The sequence below is a fragment of the Panonychus citri genome, unplaced genomic scaffold (assembly GCF_014898815.1).
Source record: "Panonychus citri isolate SS breed McGregor unplaced genomic scaffold, ASM1489881v1 Contig00095, whole genome shotgun sequence".
Lineage (NCBI taxonomy): Eukaryota > Metazoa > Arthropoda > Arachnida > Trombidiformes > Tetranychidae > Panonychus > Panonychus citri.
Window position 1 is genome coordinate 253,529 of NW_026515500.1, and position 25,305 is coordinate 278,833.

At 35.2% G+C, this 25,305-nt stretch overlaps 3 protein-coding genes and 4 non-coding genes across 7 annotated transcripts; 1 reads left to right on the forward strand and 6 right to left on the reverse strand.

Annotated features, from left to right (window-relative positions):
* Positions 1-90: 90 nt before the first annotated feature.
* Positions 91-2,911, forward strand: LOC128388068 (uncharacterized). Its single transcript, XM_053347419.1, has 4 exons — positions 91-998; positions 1,333-1,629; positions 1,733-2,392; positions 2,484-2,911. The coding sequence occupies exons 1-4, from the start codon at positions 975-977 to the stop codon at positions 2,616-2,618; spliced, it is 1,116 nt and encodes a 371-aa protein (XP_053203394.1). The 5' UTR covers positions 91-974; the 3' UTR covers positions 2,619-2,911.
* A 1,211-nt stretch (positions 2,912-4,122) lies between these two features.
* LOC128388175 (5S ribosomal RNA) lies at positions 4,123-4,241 on the reverse strand. The gene has a single exon (XR_008325225.1). It is a non-coding gene; the product is annotated as a 5S ribosomal RNA (ribosomal RNA).
* A 1,772-nt stretch (positions 4,242-6,013) lies between these two features.
* On the reverse strand, positions 6,014-6,132 carry LOC128388176 (5S ribosomal RNA). Its single transcript, XR_008325226.1, has one exon. It is a non-coding gene; the product is annotated as a 5S ribosomal RNA (ribosomal RNA).
* A 14,294-nt stretch (positions 6,133-20,426) lies between these two features.
* Positions 20,427-20,545, reverse strand: LOC128388169 (5S ribosomal RNA). The gene has a single exon (XR_008325219.1). It is a non-coding gene; the product is annotated as a 5S ribosomal RNA (ribosomal RNA).
* Positions 20,546-20,626: 81 nt separating this feature from the next.
* Positions 20,627-23,163, reverse strand: LOC128388066 (laminin subunit alpha-like). Its single transcript, XM_053347417.1, has 4 exons — positions 22,436-23,163; positions 21,653-21,889; positions 21,418-21,579; positions 20,627-21,336 (listed from the first exon to the last, which is right to left on the reverse strand). The coding sequence occupies exons 1-4, from the start codon at positions 22,838-22,840 to the stop codon at positions 20,767-20,769; spliced, it is 1,374 nt and encodes a 457-aa protein (XP_053203392.1). The 5' UTR covers positions 22,841-23,163; the 3' UTR covers positions 20,627-20,766.
* Positions 23,164-23,745: 582 nt separating this feature from the next.
* Positions 23,746-23,864, reverse strand: LOC128388170 (5S ribosomal RNA). Its single transcript, XR_008325220.1, has one exon. It is a non-coding gene; the product is annotated as a 5S ribosomal RNA (ribosomal RNA).
* Positions 23,865-24,599: 735 nt separating this feature from the next.
* On the reverse strand, positions 24,600-25,195 carry LOC128388075 (uncharacterized). The gene is made up of 2 exons (XM_053347428.1): positions 25,035-25,195; positions 24,600-24,952 (listed from the first exon to the last, which is right to left on the reverse strand). Exons 1-2 carry the CDS (start codon positions 25,092-25,094, stop codon positions 24,755-24,757), a joined length of 258 nt encoding a protein of 85 aa, XP_053203403.1. The 5' UTR covers positions 25,095-25,195; the 3' UTR covers positions 24,600-24,754.
* Positions 25,196-25,305: the final 110 nt, after the last annotated feature.

Genomic DNA, 25,305 nt, shown 5'->3' on the forward strand with positions numbered 1-25,305 from the left:
AAAACATAAACAAATGGAAGAGAAGAACAAATTCAAATTCTATTCTTTTTGAGATTTTCTTTCTTTTTCCATTAAATTGTTGATTCTTTTTCGCAATTGTTGTGGTTTAATTTTCTTTTTTCTTTATTAATTCTACTGTTTTTCATTAATAGAATTTTCTGGTTAATTGCTAATTATCTCTCCTTCCAATTTATCCAAAATTTTTTATTCTTCTTATTGTTGTGGTTAAGTTTTTCTACTCATCCATTGATTAGAATCAATTAATTCTCAGTTATTGGTTTTCTTTTCTTTCATCTCCTGGTAATTTGTTTCTCTGTGAATTTAATTATCATCAATTTTATCAATTATCATCATCTGATTAACGACAATTAGTGTATACAGTTAATTTCGTGGAAATAGACAAAGTTGATTAACATTTAATTTCAATTTCTCTTGTGATTTTGTTTCTCTGTGTTTTTTTTGTAAACAATCAAATCTTTACTCTTTGATTGAGAAGTTTTTTGATCGTTTTGGAGTTTAATTGTCATTTAAATTATTAACTAAATCTTTAATTAATGTTAATTATCCAAAGAAATTAATGTTGATTAAATCACTTTGACAATTTTCACTGTTTCTATGTCAATATTTTTCCAAAGGTCTGTCGGCTTTGATGATTAGTGTTTCTTATTTGAGAATTGAAATGTTATTTGATTGTTTGTTTGTCGAAAAGATTATCACTTAACTAATTGTTCCTAATTTAATCTAATTTTTTTAACATTTTTCCATTAATTGTGATAACATTTAATTTCCTCTCTTTGTCTTCCTTTTCTCTGTGCTCCCTCTGGTTTTTGTCTTCTCAACATAAACATCATCTCTTGTTTACTTCATTTCTGTCTTTAAGGATTCTCATAGTGAAACATTTTTGTTTATGTCATGTTGAGTTAATTGTATTCTCATTTACTGAGCTTTTCGTTTTCTTCATTAAAAACACCAACATGAATAATGATCAAGAATCTAAGGTGAGTCTTTGTAATTTCTATTTTCCATTTATTTCAATATTTCATCGCATCCAGTGAAAAATGAAAGAGAATCTATGTCTTTCTCTCTCTCTCTCTTTTCATCTCTTTGTTGTGACACTTTTTCTCTCGGAGACTTTCATCTCAATCGTATTCATGAATAATCTTAATTCTGTGTGGTGATTTGTTATGATCATGATTGTGATTCACTTTCGAATCTCTTTATTCTATTTTCTATCCTCTTGTCAGAGAAAAGACATCGAAAAATGTCTATATTTTGTTCCTTATATTTTATTAATGATTCTCTTGTTTTCTATTATTTTCTTACCTTTTCTAGTTACCAGGAAATCCAAATAGCTTCCATGGCGGTGGTGATCCAACGGCTTCCAATGAATATTATGAGGATGTAGAAGATGTTGGTTCAGGTGTTGAAGATGATGCACCTGAGAGCTTTCAAGCTCTGAATAGATCTGAGCCTCCATGGGTTACATTTCCAGATTTACTGAGAGTTCCAACCAGTTCAGCCAATAATAATTCAGCAACTGAAGACGATTCTCCGGAAAGTTTATCATTTGCAGCCGCTCAATCATTCAGATCAAATGATTTAACCAACCAATCAAATTCATCTGGTTATGTGAGTCTATCAAATTTGATACTCTAAATGTTATATTATTGTTCAAAGATGAGAAGAAGAAGAAAAAATCTAATCTATACGTTTATCTTTTACTTTAATATAGAGATCAGTTACTGCCAATCCATTGAATTTGACATCATCTAATAATAATCATGTTCCATTTGTTGGAGGAATATTGAAAAATCGTCTCTCCCATCCTGATGTATCCCATGTTGGTCAATCAAATTTAGTTAGTGCCTCATCCAGAAATTATCAAAATTCTAATTGTTCCTCATCACCAAGACATGGACCATCATTCACTGATCCCTCTGGAGTTTCATCTTCAAGCAGTTCAAGGCCACTTCCATCATTACCTGCTAATTCACAGTCTTACAATTCCTCAGGTCGAGCTCATCATCATCCAGGTTCTGGTGACAATGATTATGCTAATCGTATTGCTCATCATCCACATCGCAGTTCAATCAATAGTTTGAACCTTTCTTCCGCTCTTTACTCATCCAATTCATCGCCATCATCCATGGCTCCATCATTAGCCCAATCATTAGTTCCCATTACTACTGCATTAACTCGAGTTCAGTCTTCGGTTGATTCTCTTAGCCGACAAGTGAATGAAAGATTGGATGCACTTGAGAATCGGCTTAATAATTTAACTGCGTCTTCTTCTCATGATACTGTTAATTCATCAGACTATGTCATCAACCACCACCATTTAAGAGACATGTCACCTGAATCTCTGAAAAGTTTCATCAATGAACAGAAAAGGGTTGGTTAATTACTCCACCATAATCGAAATCAAATGATTCTAATCTACTTTTTATCGATAACTAGTTAAATTAAATTTTCTCTTTTTTCAGGAGATGCACAATGAGCGTCGAGCATTTTTACTCTCATTTGCCGAAGCTTTGAGAAATGCCGCTGAAACATCTAATCGATCTTCTTCATCATCGTCATCAGAACCAACATCATCAACTAAACTGAATGGACTTTAAATCAACAATCATTTTTAATCATATTTAAATTTCACTTATGTTTGATTGCATTTGAATGAAAGAACAAGTTATCTCTATGGTTGAATTTTGATAATTTCCAAATCAATTGTTTCCACAATTGACAACGAGCGAAATCAAAATACATCTCACTTTAAGAGAAACTTTAAAAATTGATTGTCACTGAACTATTTGAATTAGAACCAAAATGCGACCAATGGAATGAACAAATTGATTGAAAACCAAAACTGTACACGAACAACAAAAGACGAGAATTAAAAACATTGATTTATTAATTTTAAGCTTCAACATCAAGAGAGGGATCGATGAATTGAAATTCATCATACTTCATACAGAAATTGGCATGATTATCTTTAAGGTGAAAATGAGGTTAGAATGTGAAGCAAAGTTGAGATTTCCATGCGAAAATAATGGATGATATTCCTGCCGGACAAACAATTAGTTCGTCAAAAATTGACAAATTTTACGAAGTTGTGCCAATTAAACCACAATGGTTCACCAAACACTCATGATACTTTATTCAGATTAGTAACAATCGCAATTACTATTTGCATTTACGCATAAATGTTATTAAGGCCACAATATTGAAAGATTTTTAGATTATTAACAGTTGAGATTATGAGACAAAAAAAATGAAAATAAGTACATGTAATCGTAAATTTGAACTGTTCGGAGGTCATTTCTTTCTAACTTTGTGCGGCAATTATTCCCTGGTGGTTTTCTCATGTAAAAAGATGTAATAGAATAACATTGTAGATATTAGAATGAACAGAATGATGATGGTTCCGTTATGATTTCCATGTTCGTTCAGCACAATCGATTCATTCCAGTCTTTTCGTTACACAGTTTCTTTTTAATTGGTTCGTTTCCAACGTGAAAGAGTAAAAATTGATCGAGAAGCTTTCGCAAAGAGAGACGATTAACAATTAAGTCAATTGGTAATTTAGTTGGTTGTTAATCGTTTTCAATTTCCAATGTATATACAATAGTTCAACTAATCTGATGTATTCCACTAATTAGATTTAATTGGTAAATTAAGTGTTGTTGTTTGTCTTGATTTCATCATGATTTAATGCTATTCAATTTGATTCTTTTAGTGACATCTATTGAGATGAGAAAGAGACTTAAAGTGGAAATGTTTTTTTCATCCAGATATATTTCGATAATCTTATTTATTAATTGATAAATGTCTTGGGTACACCGGGTAGATTATAAAGAGAACAAGTAAAATATCAAGAGTTTCGTCACCATAACTAACGAAGATAATCAAAACTTTAGAGTTGATAATTGGCCAAAACTATTCGAGTAGTTTTTGTGAATTTAACGTTTCATTCATCAAATTCACTAATTGAGTTTATTTAATTACCAAGTGTATTAACAATAAGTGCACTTATTACGATATTGTCATGGTGGAAGGATAGAAAAACGATAAAAATCAGGCAAGGGAAAGTTTCAAATAAATGAAAAGTACAAAAGAAACAAAAAGTGTCTACAACACCGGGGGTTCCCAAGTGGTCTCCCTCCCAAGTACTAACCCGGCCCGAAGCTGCTTAACTTCGGAGATCGGACGGGATCCGGTGCTTTCAGCTTGGTATGGTCGTAGACAAAAGAGAAGCTAATAAATGTCTTTATAAAACTGTTGACAGTAAACAAATGTGAATTAATTAATTAATATATTGATAGATTGAAAGATAGTTAAAGTAATTGTTTTATATTTTTCCTTTTTCCATTTACAATATTATGACCTTGATTTTGATTTGACAACAATTAAAAACATTGTAATAATTATTAAATCGATACAATTAGTTTAATGTTTCAAGTTTATTTCCGTAAACAAAAGTAACTGTTTAATAGTATTACAAGAAACAAATTATCTTGTCTTAATCCTTAATTGTTAATGGTGATTAGCCAATAAGAATAGTAGAGCAATCAAATAGCCTGAGATCATAATTAGCAAAGGAGCAATAAGATAATTAATTGTAATTGGAATCACTGAAACTTTTACTTCCATTTTGTAATCAAGACAAGAAATCGGTGAACTGTCGACACCTAAACATCTCGCATAGAGTTTCGTCGAAAGGTCATCTTTACTCAGTCCGTTTTCGAATGATGAGTAACTTCGCCTGATTATTATTCGATTAATTCTTGGATCGCCATATTTGTTGATTAGAACACCTTTAAGAGAGGTGAATATTGGCGAGTTGGATTTCTCGAAAGGTTCATTCATTTCGTATTCTCGATCAGTAAAACAACCAAAGCTCTTGATCATCTGAACCCAATCCTGAGTTAAAACGATCACATGATCTTTAAGTTTGATGAATTCATACAAATCTCTCATAAGAAGATCGGGAATTTTTCTTATTGTTATTCGTGACGAGAATCGACCATTGAAAGAGTCCAAAGCTCTTTGAAACTCGTGACGACATTCAATCTTCGAGAAAGAGATCGGTTGATAACTATGCTCGATTATATCTTCGAGTGTATTTAGTTTTATACAATCATGATACGAAACTAGACCAGTTTCTAGTGAACTTGAAAACAATTTACTAATTAGTAGAAGAGATAAAATGAAAACAAGTAGATTTTGTTTGGTAATTAAAGCGAAAAGTTTATCTCGATGTTGACACAATATGTACATTAATTGGGTCCAGAGAATGTTGATCATTGAAATTGACCTTTGATGAAGTTTAATTAAGAGACTCAAGACAATTAATAGTGAACCAAATGAAGAAATAAACATGGACCAGAAATATAAATCAAAGGAATAGACGAAATCAATGAAATTTGAATAATCGAGATTCAACTTTAATTGTCGCTTATGAGCCAAGTAACAAGCGTTTTCTGAAAATAGAGAAGCGCTGGTCAAGTTGTTGGTTCCCAAATCTTTTAGAATATTGTAATAAGTCTGTAAGATATAATCGACTTTTCCAGTCTGTAGATCTCTCAAAGGTCCAATACAAGTTCCGTTCTTAAAGCATTTCTCATTCTTACAATTTTCAATGTTAATTAGAGTTAAATTGACTTCGGTCATTAAAGACGAGATGGTGAGTCGTATGATCGGTGCGAATATGCCATCAACTGTAGTTGAACTTGTGACATAATGAGCTGGGGGAAGATTACAAATTCCAATTCTCATAATACTCATGGTTACGATAATAAGTCGATATGTTCACAAGAAAATTTACTCAATTTCTTTTGAAAAGCTTGAAAAGAAAAGCATTTTAATATGAAGATTTTCCTATTTCTCCAGGAAAATTATAACTCTGATTAGATTGATTAATATTCTTGATTGACAAAAGAAAATCAATAATATGAAACAATCGATCCAATCAAAGGATTGAAAGTTTCAAATCAATGAAAGTAAAAGAGTCAAAAAGTGTCTACAACACCGGGGGTTCCCAAGTGGTCTCCCTCCCAAGTACTAACCCGGCCCGAAGCTGCTTAACTTCGGAGATCGGACGGGATCCGGTGCTTTCAGCTTGGTATGGTCGTAGACGAAAGAAGTGTGAATAAATGTCATTATAAAACTACATATAGTAACCAAGCGTGGCATCAATGAGCCGTCGAAAGCAACAAAAAGGTGAAAATAAGTTGGTGAGTACAAATCAAAGTGAAACATAAGTTAATTAGTTAATTTACTCTTGAGATTGTTTTTATTTTAGTCAAAAAAATTGAAGTTTCCTTTAATTAATATGTTCAAATTTATAGAAGCGGCGATTTTAATAATTTCGTTGAGTGTAATCGTAATTATAACAAGAAAGTAAATTTTTATCCTAAAATTTGTTATATTCTTTTATTTTTGTTTCTTCGAAATCGTTTTAAGTCTTATTTCAGATCATAAGCAAACAGGGTGAGAGAGAAAAAGATGAAATGATATTAAATTTACAATGTAGTTTGTGGTTGGAAATTTGTTCGATATTTTTGTTCGTCTAGAAAACTTTTAGACAGTTGGACAAAGATTAACGGCATTTCCAGAATTTTTACAATCGAAGACCAGATCAACATTGATTATTTGTTTACCCTCACTGACAGCGGGTCGATTGTATTTAACATTCTTAATACAACCAATATAAGGAGGAGGTAAATCGGGGAATTTAGTTCGATAACCATTTGGTACATCTCCCAAGTACATCGGCGTTACTGTATCAGCGACATTGATACCTCCAGGGCCGAAAATAAGACCTGAAGCACTTGCACCATTAACGGAAACAAAATGAGCATTTTGAAGTTTCAGCACTTGAATCGAATGCCAAGAACCATCGCAAACGGAGATATTGCTTAGCAAAGTCATTATTGAATCTTTTGGTCCAGCGCCATTATTGATCGAAGCAACGACTCTACCATCGACCAATTTAACGATCAAATAATCAGTGATTCGACCTTTATCATCTGGATTACCGAAAGAGGCTGCAAGTAAACCAGAATTGTTTCGAGGTTTAATCATGAAATCGAATTCGATGTTACTTCCGATTCTAAATCTATCGTAACAACTAAGGTAACTGTTTTGTCCATTGAAGAAAGTGCCCTCCTCAATGGAGTCCGAACATGGCGGTGCGTTGTAGAACTTATTTCCAGAGGTCAGTCCAGTAGTGTCTTCAAGAGAAACTGCCATTCCACCAATGATAACATTGCGAATACAACCTGGGAAAGAATGGGTTATATTGAAGAGTAAACTCTTGATTCGTTCAGCACCAGATTTCGGTAGACCACCGATGTAAGCGGGTGAAACGATGTTCAAACTTTGTGAGTTTCCAGGAGCGATTCCGGTCAATTTATCACCATTTGGATAACTGATTGTACCTTCTCGAGAGGAGAGACTGAAAGTGGCCGAGTGCCAAGCACCATCATCATATTGATTATTTAATTTACTCGCACCAATGGTCATCAAACCACCACCCAAATTCCAGGTTAGGTAAAGTTGACCATTCTTCATGTAAACGGCAAATAGATCAACATATTGAGCATCAGTAAGAATCAACATGATACCTTGAGCACTTTCATCCTTATATTGAGGATAAGTACGGAATTCGAGTGTCACAGAAGCTTTTGTCTGCATGCTGCCTATCGTTTCAGAGGCCAACTTAATCTCAGCTCGAGAATCTTCACTGCTGAAGAATCGACGTCCATGGGTAGCAATCGATATCTCTGGATAGTTTGGATCAAGGGGAAGAGCACAAGGTGATTGTCTTCTTGGCGCTGGAGTTGTTGGCTCTGGTGGTGGAGTTGATGTGACTTGAGTTCGATTGACTTTTCGAGATTTTCCATCACTGACTATTTTGCATGTTACCAAAGTAGCACCTTGAACTTTTGTCGCTTTTCTTAAGTCTTGGAACTTATCATGAACCACTGCATCTCCAATACACCCAATGAATTTATCGGAAATATTGAAATCTTTCAGAACTGTCGCAAATGTATTCGGTGCTCCACCCATATAGAAAGATCCTGCTGGTATATTCAAGTCAACGGGTGCGCTAAGGTCCAAATCAACTTCAGTTTTATCATCAATGTCCAGTCGAAGTTGATAGGAATTCCTTGTGGCCATAACATAGTGCCATTCATTGTCATCATAACGGAAACCTGAAGATTTAATTGTTGTTCCAGGATGAGTGGTTAAAGTGAGAGTTCCGTCGAGAATATAAATGGCCATGAATGAGTTCGAAGGTTGATCGGGATTTGTTGCAAAGAAAAGTAAACCATCGCTTAAATTGGTACGGAATTTGAATGAAATCTGAACTGATTCAAAAATCTCAATAGAAAGAGGCATCTCAATGAATCCTGGTTGATCGGGTTCAAAAACGGCTTCACGAACACCCGAATCAGGACAACCTGTCATCACTCCCGGAGTCATGGTTGTATTACTGAGCGAAACGGCTTTAGCATCAATGCTAAGATCACTAAGACAACCTTCAAAAGGTATTTGTGATACTTCAGGTAAAGAGTGTTTAGTTGAATAACCGCCGATGTAAAGGACTGGGTCAAGTTCGAGGGTTGTTTGTGATCCACTTGTTTGTGACCTCATTGGTTCACGACCTCGAATGGTCAAAGTAACATCTCGATAAGCTCGATCGAAAACAATTGTATGTTTATTACCATCGTTTATCTTGTCAGGATATTCAAGTGAAACATAACCGCTTCCTTGGTCAATGATGACTCTTGGTCGACCATCGTTCAGTTGAATTGCTAGATAGTCGGTTGGACCAGTTAGTAGTAAGATGAGTCCCGATTTAGCGTAAGTTCGTACGTCCACTGAAATTGGTGAAGATGAGACTAATTTAGAAGTGTCAACTGTCGTTGTAGCCCAACCTCGTCCAGAAAAGTGCAATTCCTCAATTACAGTTCTATTGGGAATAAAGTCTCCAGTGAGATATTTAGCTCGTTGATAGTTGAATAGACCAAGTGGAGTATCACCAAGGGTGAGATGTGCCAATGAACCACTGAAACTATTAACATTAATTGTATCTGGAACAACATAATCATTTGGAATTGATCCCAAGAATATTGTTGATCGTTTAGAGTTAAGGTCAAGTATCGATGAGAATCCGTCAATATGTCCATGAGTTACAATCTCCTTATTATCCTTATTAACTGTTATTTTAAGAGTTTTACCAATTCTCTCAACAATTAGGTAAGTCCAAGTGCCATCGTTGACCCTTGTCTCGGTTTCTAACGATTGTGGTCCACTTCCAAGGTCAAGAACGACACGAACTTTACCTCCACTCAGCAATATGGCCATGTAATCATCGGTTGTTTCAAAATCTCGTTTATTCCTTGAACCTCCATTGTTCGTAGATCGAAGGTTACCAATAATGGCCAATAGTCCTTCAGACTCAGTCGTGTTAAAGTAAAGTGATAACTTATTGTAACTTCCAGAGCTCTCCAAGTCTTCCGGTTTTCGCAATTGTGAAAACGAACCTGGTTGGATCTTCATCGCGATGTCAATTCGATTAGATAAATCTCGAGCTTTGCTAATCATCGATTTAAGACTCGTTAAACTTGATTTTGAATCATTAATTCGAGTCAACATATTATCAATTCGACTTTTAGAAGCTGTAATTTTGTCCGTGATGCTGCTCTTGTAATAAATGCCGGTCATTGTGCTGCTTTCGTGCAAGTCCATAAACGCTATTCTCTCCTCGGAATATAACTGTTTGGTTATGTTATCAATTGATTTCGCTTCCAAACTATATTTTTCGGCTCGAAGAAGAGCATCAAGAGCGATTTTAACGACTTTTTCTGATTCGGATGTAATATTTTCGGCCTTTTCAATCGAAGAGGTACTTTCAAGAGCCTTTAAATCTTCGTCAATTCTTTTCATTTTTTCACCTTGTTGATCAATTCTGGATTTAAGTTCTTTTATCGTATCATTATATGGGGCTAATTCCCTCGTTCCAAAAGTCAAAATTTCAGCGTGTTGTGTACCAGCTTCCGTTCGGTTACCTGTACTGGCTGTTCGAGATGCTGAGATTTTATCTCGAAGTCCTTCCCATGGTTTTTCCGCAAGTAAATTAATCGAATTGGTCAATGATAATTCAGCTGATTCAATCGCCTTTTCAATTACTTCGTAGGCGGTTGCAGCTTTCATGGTTCTATTGATATCTGCTTTTCGAATGGCCTCCAAAAAGAGCGAATCAAGATCTTTAGCAGATCGATCAAGATTGTACGAGTGCTCCGTTGCTCTTGCTGTCAATTCTTTCAGCTCAGAATCTTGAAGCTCTTCCGGATTAAACATTCGTTCTTTAAGAGAATCCTTAAGACCATTTAATCGACCACTGATCTCAAGAAGATCCGTAAACGATTCATCGGTACTCTTAATGATCGGCTCAGACAAATCGATTTTGATCTGACATTCTTTCAGATTATCGATAATTCCAGATTCCATATTTTTCATTGAACTACTTCGAGGAATGATAATCTCTTTGATAGCTTCCCGAGAATGGTTTAACCCTCTTTGGACATCCAGTGCAACGGTTATTGAAGAGATGATCTTCTTATTTGCATCATTAAGAACCGATTCAATTTTTTCCATTTGTGACCTCGATTCGTTCAAATTTTGCTTCTCATCGATATAAGGAGAGATAAAATCTGTAGCTCGATCAAGACTAGAAATTGTCTCATCGGTTTCATTTGCAATCATAACTACAAAATTTTCGAATTTGATTCGATCGATAAAATTGAAATAGTTTTCCGCTTGTGAGGTCATCGATTCGATATTTGGATCGTTAATCACTTCATAGACCAAATTATTATCCGTGTCATTTAATTGTTTAATCAATTTGTCCATTTCAGCTTTCACCTTTTTGATCATTCGTCGGACATTAGTAGCGTTTTCCTTGGTTTCGTCAACCTTGATGATAACACTATTAGCTAGTCGAGTTAACCTTTCCTGCCATGGCGATAATAGATCAGATTCGTTTGTCAATTTGTCCAGGGAATTTTCAACAGGCGAAAGGTCAATGGCTTTCGATGCTTGATCAAAATCTTCACGAACTTTATACAATTCGGCTACTCTGTTGTTCAAAGTGGCGAATTTCCTCTTTGCATGAACGCCAGAAGATGAATTACTGAAATCGTTTAGAATTGGGACAATTTCTCTCTCAAGTGTATCTGTATCATTGAGAAGTGCATGTTGACATTCACCGCACTCTAAACAGCCTTCGCGATCAACGAACACCCATCTCCAGGGACATTTGTCACATTTTTCACCAACTACACCAGGTAAACATTCACAGTGTCCAGTTTGCTGGTTACAAACTGCTCCCCGTGAATATTTCTCGACGCAACCACAAGATTCACATCCGGCAGTTGAATATTTCCAATATCCTGCTTCACATTCATTACATGTTCGTCCAGTGGCACCAGGCTGACAGTAACATTGACCAGTTTCCATGTCACAATCGTAACCTTTTGAGGCATTGGCACAGTTGCAATCAATACAACCTTTACCTTTATTGAATCCATAATGATTGGGTTTACATGAATCACAAGAATCACCGATAACATTTGGGTGACATTCACATTGTCCAGAGTAACGGTCACAAACGGCTGTACCATCAGGATCACATTGACAAGGTTTACAGTTTTTAAGGTTAATCGCATCACCATAATAATCATCAGCACAATATTCACACGATTGACCGGCAGTATTATTAAGACATTTGATACATTCACCACTGAACATATCACATGAACCAGGATCCTTTGGATCGGTGTTACCGTTACATTGACAAGGTTGACAATAATTTCCAGGTAATAAAGGATAACCAAAGTGGCCTGCTGAACATAATTCACAATTTTGACCACTGTAACCTGGTTTACAGTTACAAACAATTTCTGTTTGTAGTCGAGCATTTTGCCGAACCTCACAAGATTCAGCGAAATTGTTTGGCATTGGACAAGGACACATGAGACAATCGTGGGGTGTACCAACGGTAGCGTTACCGTAAAATCCTGATTTGCACAGTTCACAATGATCACCGACCGTTTCGTGTTTACAGTTGAAACATTTTCCCGTTAGAGGATCACATTCGTTTGAGTGACCATTGCATTGACAAGGAGCACATGAGCCCAAATAAGGTCCATTTGCAACTCGATAATAGCCACTGGCACATTCCTCGCAAGAGCTTCCCTTGTAATTGGGAGGACAGATGCACTGTTCAACTCGAGAAGCCAAAGATCCGTTAATATTTGGTAAATCAAGCGCTGAGTCAATTGTGAAATCTGTTAAAGTAACAGAATCCATTGATTTGAAATAAGCCGCTCGAATGTAAATCGATTGTAAATCAAGAAGTAAGGTCATAAATTGTGGTCGAGAAACTAAGGTTGAATCGGTAAGGTGAACAAATTTACTCTCAAGAAGTTCAATTTCCATCTTTAAACTAATTCCTGGTGCTTCAGGTTGTTCATCACGAGTAAGTGCGATTGAGTAGTTTCGTCCAATCAGAATTATATCGGGTGTAATTACAGTATCTTCGGCATTCGAGCTTGAAGTTTCAAGAATCGTATAATTTATGAATCCACCATAAGATGTCAAACGATTACCAAGGAATTCATTGGGCACCTTAAAGTAAATATTACTCAGAGTATCGGCTTTCGGTAGTACATCGGCTGTGTCACCGCGACTAAATAATCTTGGATTTATCTTATATTCACTTTCATTTGGTCCTGATTCAATTTCCAAGAAACTGATTCGTTCACCTGACTCAGTGAAATCGATGTTAACGGTTGACCAATTGGTGTAATTGGTTGCTCTAATTGGAACACTTTTAAATTCGGAACTTCGACAATTTTCTGTTGTACCAAAACAGAAACACTTTGTACAACCTTTGGGATTATTTTTCTCCAAATTGTAGGTACCACGTCGACAAACATCACAATTAGGACGAAGAACATTTTCTTTACAATAACAGGTTCCCGATTTACGATCACAAATATCAACCGTTGTACCATCAAAGTGACAATCGCAAACACGACAAACAGGAAAGTCAAAGTATCCCGCTTTACATGAATCACAGGTTCGACCATCGTACTTTTCTTTACAATCACAGGTACCGAATTGAAGGTCACATTGAAGATTACCATCTTTGACGCCTGTAGGGTGACAGTTACAAGCCTCACAGCCCATTTTGGGATCATAACCGTAAGTTAATGGTGCGCATTTGGCACAATCACTTCCGACGACATTTTTAGGACAAACACATTCACCAGTAACTGGTTCACAATAAGCGGCGGTTTTGGTACAGTTACAAGGTTTACAATCAGGGAAACCATAATAATCTGATCGACAAGCTTTACATTCCCGTCCAATGACATTGGGCTTACAGTCACATTGACCTCCAAGTGGATTACAAGTGAATCCCTTTGAACCTGTCGAATTGCAGCTACAAAAAGCACCACCGTTGTTGAGACCCGTCGTCAGGGTGAAAAGAGCTTGTTTACAAAATTCAGATGAAGAATCGTCTATGTGAAATGCATCTTGAACACAATGTTTCAAGAATTCAGTTGATTTGTCGACAATTGGAAGTCGCAATTGATTTGGTGTGAATGATTTCTCAGCAGTTAAAAGTAAATAATCAAATTGAACACCACGATCTTTGGGTGGGATCGTAGCTAAGGTGAACTCTTTGTTTTCCTCTAAGACACCAAGTGGCTTTTTAAACTTGATTACTGATCGACAGCCATTTTTACTCGGACAATGGGCAATGTTAAGTGTCGCTTGTTCTGGTGGTGATGTTGGTGTACGTTGGAAGGTTAATTCAATGTCGAACGATGGATGATCAGGTTGATAATAGTGAACAATTAGTTGATAGTTTTCTGTTCTCGGTGCAGTTCCAACAAGTTCAACGGTTCGATCTTGAATGTCTGATCCTTCAATAGCGTTTGTTGAGACAGGGGAAACTTTACCCCGCTGACCGAAAGGTATTTTCGTCGATTCAGAATTCAAATCATACGACATATTCAAACATGTAAAATTACGCATGATACAAACAAGTGAAGGTTTAACATGATCAATGTTCCAATCAGATTTTGGCAAAATACCAATCCAAGAATACTAAAAGTGGCCTCACCAATTTCGTTGTTCAACTTGACGCTAACAGGAATTGAGCCTGATTCGAGGTGAAATTCAAATGGAGCAGCTTTTTCGTTCAAAACGATGTGTCGACAGGGGAAAGTGTATTGACACATTGGTACTTGGAAGGGATTATTAACTGTTCCATTGATCGTTTTAACTTCAACAGTTAATTTAGCAACTTGACCTATTGGCGGTGGATTAGTGACCCGGTAAACATAGGAGAGGATTAGAACATATTTTTGAGTTTTATCCACTGCCATATCGAAAACGTGCTCCCGTTCGGTATCAGATAAAAGAGTGGCATCAATGAGAAAAGAGTCTCGAGTATCAGCACCTTCAGCAGGTAAAGTGGTCGATTCTCGGTCAGGATATTTAATTGCGCTTGTCGGAAATTTGGTATAATCATAATGTCGACAAAGTTGATAGTTGGCAGTTGAAATGGTACAAGCGGCAGTAACATTTTCTCTAAGTATACTGGCCTCGAAGTAAGCCTGAGGTAAGAAAACAATGTAGTCGACTAAAAGTGGCTCGTCGGCGGACAAAGATGCTTTCCATGGCCTTTGAGCCGCGAAAAGATAGAGAGGTGAAGTTTTATCCATCGATAACAAGTATTTTTTAGGTGCACTGGTCGGGGGAAAAGTGATCTTGATGTGTTGTGGTGGCTCGTTTTCATTGGAAAGTGTTAGATTACCGACAATTGGTTCTGTTCCTGGATTATGATAGTTGAGAATAACCTGATAGAATGATGATCGAACAATGAGAAAATCGATTATCACCTTTTTCTGGAGGTCAGAGAATTTGGCATAACCTTTCCAAGAGAAACCTGGGAAAACGGTCTCATTATAATCATAACGAACATTATGATATTCGCCTCGACCATCTTCGAGTTCATAAAGATACTGGTAAGTTGTATGATAATAGTGAGCTTTTTGTGGACGGTCACATCGTCGACCTTCAATTCTGAATCTACACTGACATGAACCCGTTCGCGGGTCACAAGTACCACGCCAAGAGCCTCCAAGATCACAGTCACATGGAACACAACCGAGATAATTACCAACGGCAAGAGCATAAGTACCATAAGCACATTTTTCACAGGCTGTACCAGTTACCAATTCCTTACATGCACATTGACCTGATTCACCATCACAAGCATCTAAACCATTAAGTGAACCAGCACGATTACATCGACAAGGTTCACACCCTTGAAGGTTTGAGGTTCGAAGATTTTTATAATGAGGTGCACAAGTATCACAGTAACGGCCAATTACCCGTTCCTTGCACTCGCACAATTTACCAGAAATAATTTCAGAGCAACCAGGGAAATTGGGAACAACTCCAGCGGGATTACATGAGCAACTTTCACAAATCGGGAAATTGTAAAAGTTTTTCTTACACTTGTCACACTTAATACCCTCGAAGTTATCTCGACATTGACAGACACCATTTTGACAGGTTACACCATAAGAACCCGCGGGGTCACAATTACAAGCTTCACATTTAGGGAAATTGTAATAACCAGCACCACAAAGATTACACTTTGGTCCACCAAATCGAGGTGCACATGTACACCGACCAGTCGAGTCACAGGTTTGATTGACCGACCCAACAGGATCACAGGCACAAAGTGTACAATTGGGAAAACCATAGTAACCTGGTTCACATTTGTCACATCGATCGCCTCCGAATCCAGGTTTACATTTACATTGACCATTTTCGGTGTTACAAATGTCATCAGTGGTTCCAAGGGGATTACAATCACACGATTGACACTGGGGATAGTTATAGAATCCAACTGAACAATAGTCACATTGACGACCGGAAAATTGTTTCCTGCAGCTACACTGACCATCAGTCCTGTTACAATTTGGTGAATCAGAACCAGCAGAGTCGCAATTACATCGTTGACATTCAGGGAAACCCCAATAATCTGGAGCACAAGAGCCACAGTCTAAACCAGAATAAGCATCTTTACAGGCACACTGACCACTACCAGGATCACACAATTCACCAACGGTACCATTACGATAACATGGACATCGAGGACATTCAGGTTCTTTATAATAACCATAAGCACATACATCACACGCTGGAGCATTGATGAAATTATCTCTACACTGACAAGTACCGGTGCCCGAATCACATCCTCCAGTTTGACTTGTTTTCGTACAATTACATTTAGTACAAACATCGGTGGCATTAAGTGGACGACCTTCGGCTCGATAAAAGCCAAATTTACATTCGTGACAATTGTGTCCAGTTGTGTGGTGTTTACAGTGCATACAAACTCCTCCGCCAGAATATTTACCATGAATGTCCATTGAAGTTCCTTGTTTTTCAACCTCTTCATCGAATTCACATTCATGGGAGTGACCATTACAGTTACACTTTTCACATTCAAAGGGATTGTCCGGTGTAGCGGCTCGCCATCTTTTCTGGACATATCCGGTTTTACATTTTTCACATTGAGCACCAGCAGTGTTGTGTTGACACGCACAGTTCAATTTATCGGGATGATTTTGATCGGTAACATCACAAGTCTCAGCGTGACCATTACAAACACATCGACCTCCAATGTTAATATCACGAATACTGTAAAAATACTGAATTTCAAAACAGGAAGAAAAAAGATTCGATAAAAAATCAACAATAATTCAAAAGAAAAAAAAAGTGAAAACTTACTCGTCGAGTTACTGTTTGGTCAACATTCAGTAAATGTCCAAATGTCGTTTGTGGCCTTATAAATCTAAGTCGTACATTAGTGGCTTTGGTAAATTCTTGAAGAACCTCAGAACTGGTGAAATTATCACCACTTGGACGTTTTTCAATCAAAGAAACAACCATCTAATTAGAAAAGAATAAAACATTAATAATTCTAATTAGAATCGTCAATCGAATCGTAATTTAAATAAATTGTCGTTCGCTCACTTCTCCGTTTTCCAAGGGAATTAACTTTGAATATTTGGTCTCACAAATTACTTGGTCATCTAACTTTAAAGGTCGAACACTTTCTTCGCCGAATTGTTTGATACATTCTTCACGGGAATCAGCGAAATACATCCAGGGCTTAAAAGATTTACCACTGTCGGTAGATCGCTCGAGAACCCAAACGCCTGGTCGAGGTGAATTAGCCATAGAAATATAAACATATGCTACATGGAATTCCTGTTGATGGAACAAAATTATTCGTATTAATCAACAAAATAACGAATTCTAATCAAGATAATCACATCACCAATCCCTAATCATAGTCTTCTTATTAATATTCAGTTGGGTTAATTAAACAATTTACCAAATAACTGATTGTGTTCAATTAGCAAATCAAGTTTAATCTTGACATTATTAAGTATCAATAATAAAAATCCAATCGTTTAATCAGTAAAATTTAATCAACTCCAATTTCTTTGCTAATTTATCATTAAAATGTGAACATAATCTAGTGATTGCTAATCTCTTATTCTTATGTACATATGATTAGTGTCAAAAAGACTCAATCAACTCAATAAGGTCTAAGGTTAACCTTATGACCTGAGAACTGTGATAAGGTTAAAATGCATATACTCAATGATAAAATATCGTCATCATGATAAAGTTTAATTGGAAAACGAAATCAAGTAACAATTTCAATGACGTTTGTCTGAGTTGATTAGTGATTAATGGAAAATGAAAGGTTTAAAATTAGCATGATAATCAATAAGAATTGAGTCTATGATTTAATCCATAGTTACACTTTATTTTCCAATGAAAAAAAAGATGAAAACTTTTCTCTTAAGCAATTAACTAGCTAATCTAAACTAAAGATACACTAAACATGTTGACTGTTGGTGAGAAATAGACTTGGCATTTATCCGAATTGTTAACGTAACATCCATTTCCTTTGAGCGTTTATCTTCATCTTAACAGTTAAGCTCATTTTTCCTCCATAGACTAATCTTACACAGAGAAGAGAGAGAGAGAGTCTGGTTGAAGTTAAAATTAACTTAAATGGTTCAAAATCCTAGAATCTTAATAATTAGAATGATAATTAGATGAGTTTTTCTTCTGGTTTAGATGCGAGTGAATTTGCACCGAAAGGCAGAAAAAAAAAAGATAAACAGAAAGAGAGAGAAAGGAAAAAAGAAACGGAAATGGAAATGAAAACATTTCGAGAGATGAAAATTTCTTGGATATTAACCAAGTTTAACGAGTTTCACATTTTCAAACAATTAACTAATCCTATCATTTAAATTTACTCTAGTATTTAAATCAGCCTATCGATAGGGATAAAAATATTAACTCCTTTTTGAAAGGAAAGGATTGAGATTTAGGATTTGGAGCAAAATTTTAATTGTTACTTATTTTGTTTCAATTTTTATTCCTAAAATTTATTGATAATTAATCAATAAGAATTGATTATCTTGAGGTGGTTAGAGTTTTAATTAGTTTGTTTCGGATTTAACTTACCTGTCCTAAATCAATTGTTAGATTAACTCGAGCGGCTTCAGGTCCTCGTGACAATGGCGGCGATTGCCACCATTTGGGTGAGCCATCGATTGCGAACTCAGCTGGATGAGCTTTCTTTGGGTCATTGGGGTCACAATAATCACAAGCTTGACCCTGAACAACTTGACCCTGATTATGATCAATATTATTGTTATCTGTCCACATAGAACCGATAATTTTACAAAAAAATTCTTTTCCAACTTTTTCACCACAAGTTTCGGTTGCATGGATTTTCCGACCTTCGGCAATATTGAAATAAGGTGGATTAAGAACTTCCGATTGTGTTAATTGTAAGGTGAATAGAAGAGTCAACGAGATCACAATTAACCAATTCATTGGTCTCACATTAATCGATACACTGGTCATCTTAATCCGATTTGTATTGAGATCTTCTTGCTGTCCACAATTTTGGATTAGATCAATAGTAAGAGTCTAAAATTAGACTCAAGCAATAATTATTACACAGATTTAGAAAAAAAATTGACTAATTAACTAAATTAATTAAAGTTATTAAACTATTCTAATTGAGATTAGCTGATTGTTTGACCACAAGAAAAAATAAACTACAAAAAAAAGACTTTTATGTAAAAAAGTCCATCGAGATTTAGCTTAACATCTCGTTAGTAAAACAAAGTTAAAATTAACAGAGAGATGGAGATGATGAAGATGCTGATGGGGGAGTCATTGGTGTTCTCATCCTCATCTTCATCTTCAGACAAATTTAGAGGAGAAAAAGGAAAGGGAGGAGAAGAGAATGAGAAAAAACAGAGATACTGATAAAAGATGATCTAAGATGAAGAGAATTTGAAGGTCTTGAAGATGAAAAATATAAGAGAGAAAGAGAGAGAGAGAAAAGAAAGAAAATTTATGTCTCATCATTTGTCTTTCGTTTTCTCTTTCTTCGTCTGCATCTTTATCTTCCTCTTCCTTCTATTCATACAGAGATTTTTCTTTCTTTATCTTCCTTTCTTCCTCCAAGATGATACTGTTTGTCCAAAAAGCTTGAGAAAATGGAGAAAATACTAATAATACATTTGGAATGTCCATCGGTCTTTTCGCTTGACCAGCAACAATGAGAATGACCAACACACTAGGACTTTTAGGTTATTCATCTTATTGTTTGGGTTTTAGCCTTAAACAACCGTACTTGTTTAACCCTTAGAGGCAAAAGTTATCTGATCCCAGGTCAAATAGATGACCTTAACTAAGGAATAAATAACAACTTTTTTGGTAAAAAAAAGAATCTTGAAATTTTTGATAAAAAAATTGACTAGGAAACAATTAGTTGATAATCTGGATTAAAGATAACTTTTCTATCATTTTGATTAGATTTATCTAATCTTTCATTTCCAACAATTAAGATCAATGAAACAAAAAAAGGATGAAGACCATTTAAATAGGGGATTTCTGATTTATAAAAAGTTTTGCAATTAATCGGTAAAAGTTAAAAGAGTAATTAAGTCTAACCCAATAAAAAAAATTACTAATAATATTGAGATCAAATGATAAAATTCTAGTTGAATTTTTAATGAGAAGATAGCTTATTAGGTTAGTATCTTATTGTGGAAAATAATGGACTTTCTCACCTCACCTTTCTCTATTACTAATTAATACTGTTAAATGTTAAAATGTCATGTTCGAACTGCGGAAGATCGAGGTAAAAAGTGCAAATGAATTCATGGGGGTTGAGAAAAGAGTTGAAAGGTTAAACTTTAGAAAAGTAAAAAAGAATCAAAAAGTGTCTACAACACCGGGGGTTCCCAAGTGGTCTCCCTCCCAAGTACTAACCCGGCCCGAAGCTGCTTAACTTCGGAGATCGGACGGGATCCGGTGCTTTCAGCTTGGTATGGTCGTAGACGAAAGAAGTGTGAATAAGTGTCTTTATAAAACTACATGTATAGTAAACAAACGTGAATAATATATTGAGAGATGATTAGAGTTTGTTTGTTTGTTGTTTTTGACAATTGTTTTATTGTTTTCTTTTTCATTTGAGAAACTATGACCTTGATTTTGATTTAACAACAAATAAAAACATTGTAATAATTATTAAATCGATACAATTAGTTTAATGTTTCAAGTTTATTTCCGTAAACATTTAGGGAAATTGTAATAACCATAAGCACATACATCACAAGCTGGAGCATTGATGAAATTATCTCTACACTGACAAGTACCGGTGCCCGAATCACATCCTCCAGTTTGACTTGTTTTCGTACAATTACATTTAGTACAAACATCGGTGGCATTAAGTGGACGACCTTCGGCTCGATAAAAGCCAAATTTACATTCGTGACAATTGTGTCCAGTTGTGTGGTGTTTACAGTGCATACAAACTCCTCCGCCAGAATATTTACCATAAATGTCCATCGAAGTTCCTTGTTTTTCAACCTCTTCATCGAATTCACATTCATGTGAGTGACCATTACAGTTACACTTTTCACATTCAAAGGGATTGTCCGGTGTAGCGGCTCGCCATCTTTTCTGGACATATCCGGTTTTACATTTTTCACATTGAGCACCAGCAGTGTTGTGTTGACACGCACAGTTCAATTTATCGGGATGATTTTGATCGGTAACATCACAAGTCTCAGCGTGACCATTACACACACATCGACCTCCGATGTTAATATCACGAATACTGTAAAAATACTGAATTTCAAAAGAGCAAGAAAAAAGATTCGATAAAAAAAATCAACAATAATTCAAAAGAAAAAAAAAGTGAAAACTTACTCGTCGCGTTACTGTTTGATCAACATTCAGTAAATGTCCAAATGTCGTTTGTGGCCTTATAAATCTAAGTCGTACATTAGTGGCTTTGGTAAATTCTTGAAGAACCTCAGAACTGGTGAAATTATCACCACTTGGACGTTTTTCAATCAAAGAAACAACCATCTAATTAGAAAAGGATAAAACAATAATAATTCTAATTAGAATCGTAATTTAAAGCAAATTGTCGTTCGCTCACTTCTCCGTTTTCCAAGGGAATTAACTTTGAATATTTGGTCTCACAAATCACTTGGTCATCTAGCTTTAAAGGTCGAACACTTTCTTCGCCGAATTGTTTGATACATTCTTCACGGGAATCAGCGAAATACATCCAGGGCTTAAAAGATTTACCACTGTCGGTAGATCGCTCGAGAACCCAAACGCCTGGTCGAGGTGAATTAGCCATAGAAATATAAACATATGCTACATGGAATTCCTGTTGATGGAACAAAATTATTCGTATTAATCAACAAAATAACGAATTCTAATCAAGATAATCACATCACCAATCCCTAATCATAGTCTTCTTATTAATATTCAGTTGGGTTAATTAAACAATTTACCAAATAACTGATTGTGTACAATTAGCAAATCAAGTTTAATCTTGACATTATTAAGTATCAATAATAAAAGTCCAATCGTTTAATCAGTAAAATTTAATCAACTCCAATTTCTTTGCTAATTTATCATTAAAATGTGAACATAATCTAGTGATTGCTAATCTCATATTCTTATGTACATTTGTTAGTGTCACAAAGACTCAATCAACTCAATAAGGTCTAAGGTTAACCTTATGACCTGAGAACTGTGATAAGGTTAAAATGCATATACTCAATGATAAAATATCGACTTCATGATAAAGTTTAATTTGAAAACGAAATTAATGGAAAATGAAAGGTTTAAAATCAGCATGATAATGTATAAGAATTGATTATCTTGAGATGGTTAGAGTTTTAATTAGTTTGTTTCGGATTTAACTTACCTGTCCTAAATCAATTGTTAGATTAACTCGAGCGGCTTCAGGTCCTCGTGACAATGGCGGCGATTGCCACCATTTGGGTGACCCATCGATTGCGAACTCAGCTGGATGAGCTTTCTTTGGGTCATTGGGGTCACAATAATCACAAGCTTGACCCTGAACAACTTGACCCTGATTATGATCAATATTATTGTTATCTGTCCACATAGAACCGATAATTTTACAAAAAAATTCTTTTCCAACTTTTTCACCACAAGTTTCGGTTGCATGGATTTTCCGACCTTCGGCAATATTGAAATAAGGTGGATTAAGAACTTCCGATTGTGTTAATTGTAAGGTGAATAGAAGAGTCAACGAGATCACAATTAACCAATTCATTGGTCTCACATTAATCGATACACTGGTCATCTTAATCCGATTTGTATTGAGATCTTCTTGCTGTCCACAATTTTGGATTAGATCAATAGTAAGAGTCTAAAATTAGACTCAAGCAATAATTATTACACAGATTTAGAAAAAAAATTGACTAATTAACTAAATTAATTAAAGTTATTAAACTATTCTAATTGAGATTAGCTGATTGTTTGACCACAAGAAAAAATAAACTACAAAAAAAAGACTTTTATGTAAAAAAGTCCATCGAGATTTAGCTTAACATCTCGTTAGTAAAACAAAGTTAAAATTAACAGAGAGATGGAGATGATGAAGATGCTGATGGGGGAGTCATTGGTGTTCTCATCAAAGCGTAATAGCAAGAGAGAGCACTTGAATGAATTGAAATTGAATTTAACCATCGATGCAGTTTTATCTCTCCTTATCGATACATTTCATGAAGTGCTGTCTCTTGTTATTACTCTTTGGATGAAACAGAGATGCTGATAAAAAATGATCCAACCTGACTATCTATCATTTTGATTAGATTTATCTAATCTTTCATTTCCAACAATTAAGATCAATGAAACAAAAAAAGTTTGATTTCTGATTTATAAGAAACTACTTCATTCGATTTATAATATACATAGTATATTTAGAAGAAATGATTTAGTAATTAATTGCTCATAAAATTAATAAGATCAAATGATGAAATAAAATTCTATTCAAGTTCTAAGTTTTAATAAGAAGATAGCTTATTAGGTTAGTATCTAATTGTGGAAAATAAATGGACTCTCTCGCCTCATTTTTCTTTACTTTTCATTTTTTAAATGTCATGTTCGAACTGCGGAAGATCGAGGTAAAAAGTGCAAATGAATTCATGGGGGTTGAGAAAAGAGTTGAAAGGTTAAACTTTGGAAAAGTAAAAAAGAATCAAAAAGTGTCTACAACACCGGGGGTTCCCAAGTGGTCTCCCTCCCAAGTACTAACCCGGCCCGAAGCTGCTTAACTTCGGAGATCGGACGGGATCCGGTGCTTTCAGCTTGGTATGGTCGTAGACGAAAGACAAGCCAATAAATTGATTTATAAAACTAAAAAACGATTCACCATCTTGACACTTTTCTATCCTTCGTCCATTTTACTTTCAGCACTTCTTCGTTCCTATGTATTTGCTTCACGAAATAATAAAAGGTTATCTTTAAATAACGTATGGGGAATAAAAATGAGAACGATTTCAGCGAATGATTTCTCGAGAACCAATCATCGGATTAACTTTGGATTTGTAAGACAATGTTTATCATAGTCTTTTTGTTAAGGCGAGAAAAATTTATCCGAATGATTCACACGGAATGAAAATATCGAAGTTTGAACGGAGCAATGTTTTTATATTCTGTGCGAGCAACGCTAAAACCTCATAGGAAAATTTAGAGGGCGCTCGTGATTCCTTAATTTTAAGGCTAAAAATCGACTTAATTGTTTATAATTAATAATCATTAAGCATTTTTGTTCCAATTTTAAATGCAAAATTTTTTAGTAGGTTATTCTTCAAGTTTTAGAAAAGATAGAATAAATTGGACAAGAAATAGGCTCAGAACATTAAATCAAAGTTATGTCATCCGACTAATAGAGAGAACCAGATAAAAAATAATTAAAAGCTATTGATTTGTATTAAATACGGTAATCATTTAATAGACACTACAGTCTATCTGTGTGCGAAAATCTTGTACTTATGTGACTTCTTTCACGAGAAAATCATTATCGAAAAAAATTCTCATTTTTATTCCCCATACGTTAATAGAATTGCCAAAATATTTATAAACTGCTAATTTCAAGATAACAGTAAGTTTTTTGCAAATATCTTAGAATTGATCATCACCATCATCCTCAATACCTCTTCATGACTATAACTGAATCAGATAATAGATTGAAATCACACTGATCGATCCTTATTCATGATTTATTGCTGATCTTCTCAAATTGTTCATTGGTATAAGTTTTCAGTGTCAATGCATGAATTGTTCCCATTGTATCTCCAAGCGCACTATGGACCATTCGATGACGTTCAAGTAATGGTTTTCCTTCAAATTGTGATGAGACGATGACACAATTAAATTTAGATCCACATCCACAAGAAAAATCTTCAACAGTCTAGGTAACATAAAGAAAATGAAAAAAAAGAAAATGAATGAGCAAAAAGATTACAATTGATCATTTCCAACGGAATACTCACCAAATGAGTTGGTTTCAACTTTTCTTCAATCAGATTATGAACAAATTCTTGAGATACCATAATTAAAATCAACAACAATTAATCAAAATTGTGAATAATTCGTTACGAAAGATAAACAACAACAATTAAGAGCTAAACTAACAGGATAAGAAAACCAAATCAAACCGAAAACAAGAGGGAAAAACATATGATCCGAAAAGGCGGTTAATTCAGATTCGATTTGAGAAAATTTTCAAATCGAATCAAAATCAATAATCTTAATAATTTGAAC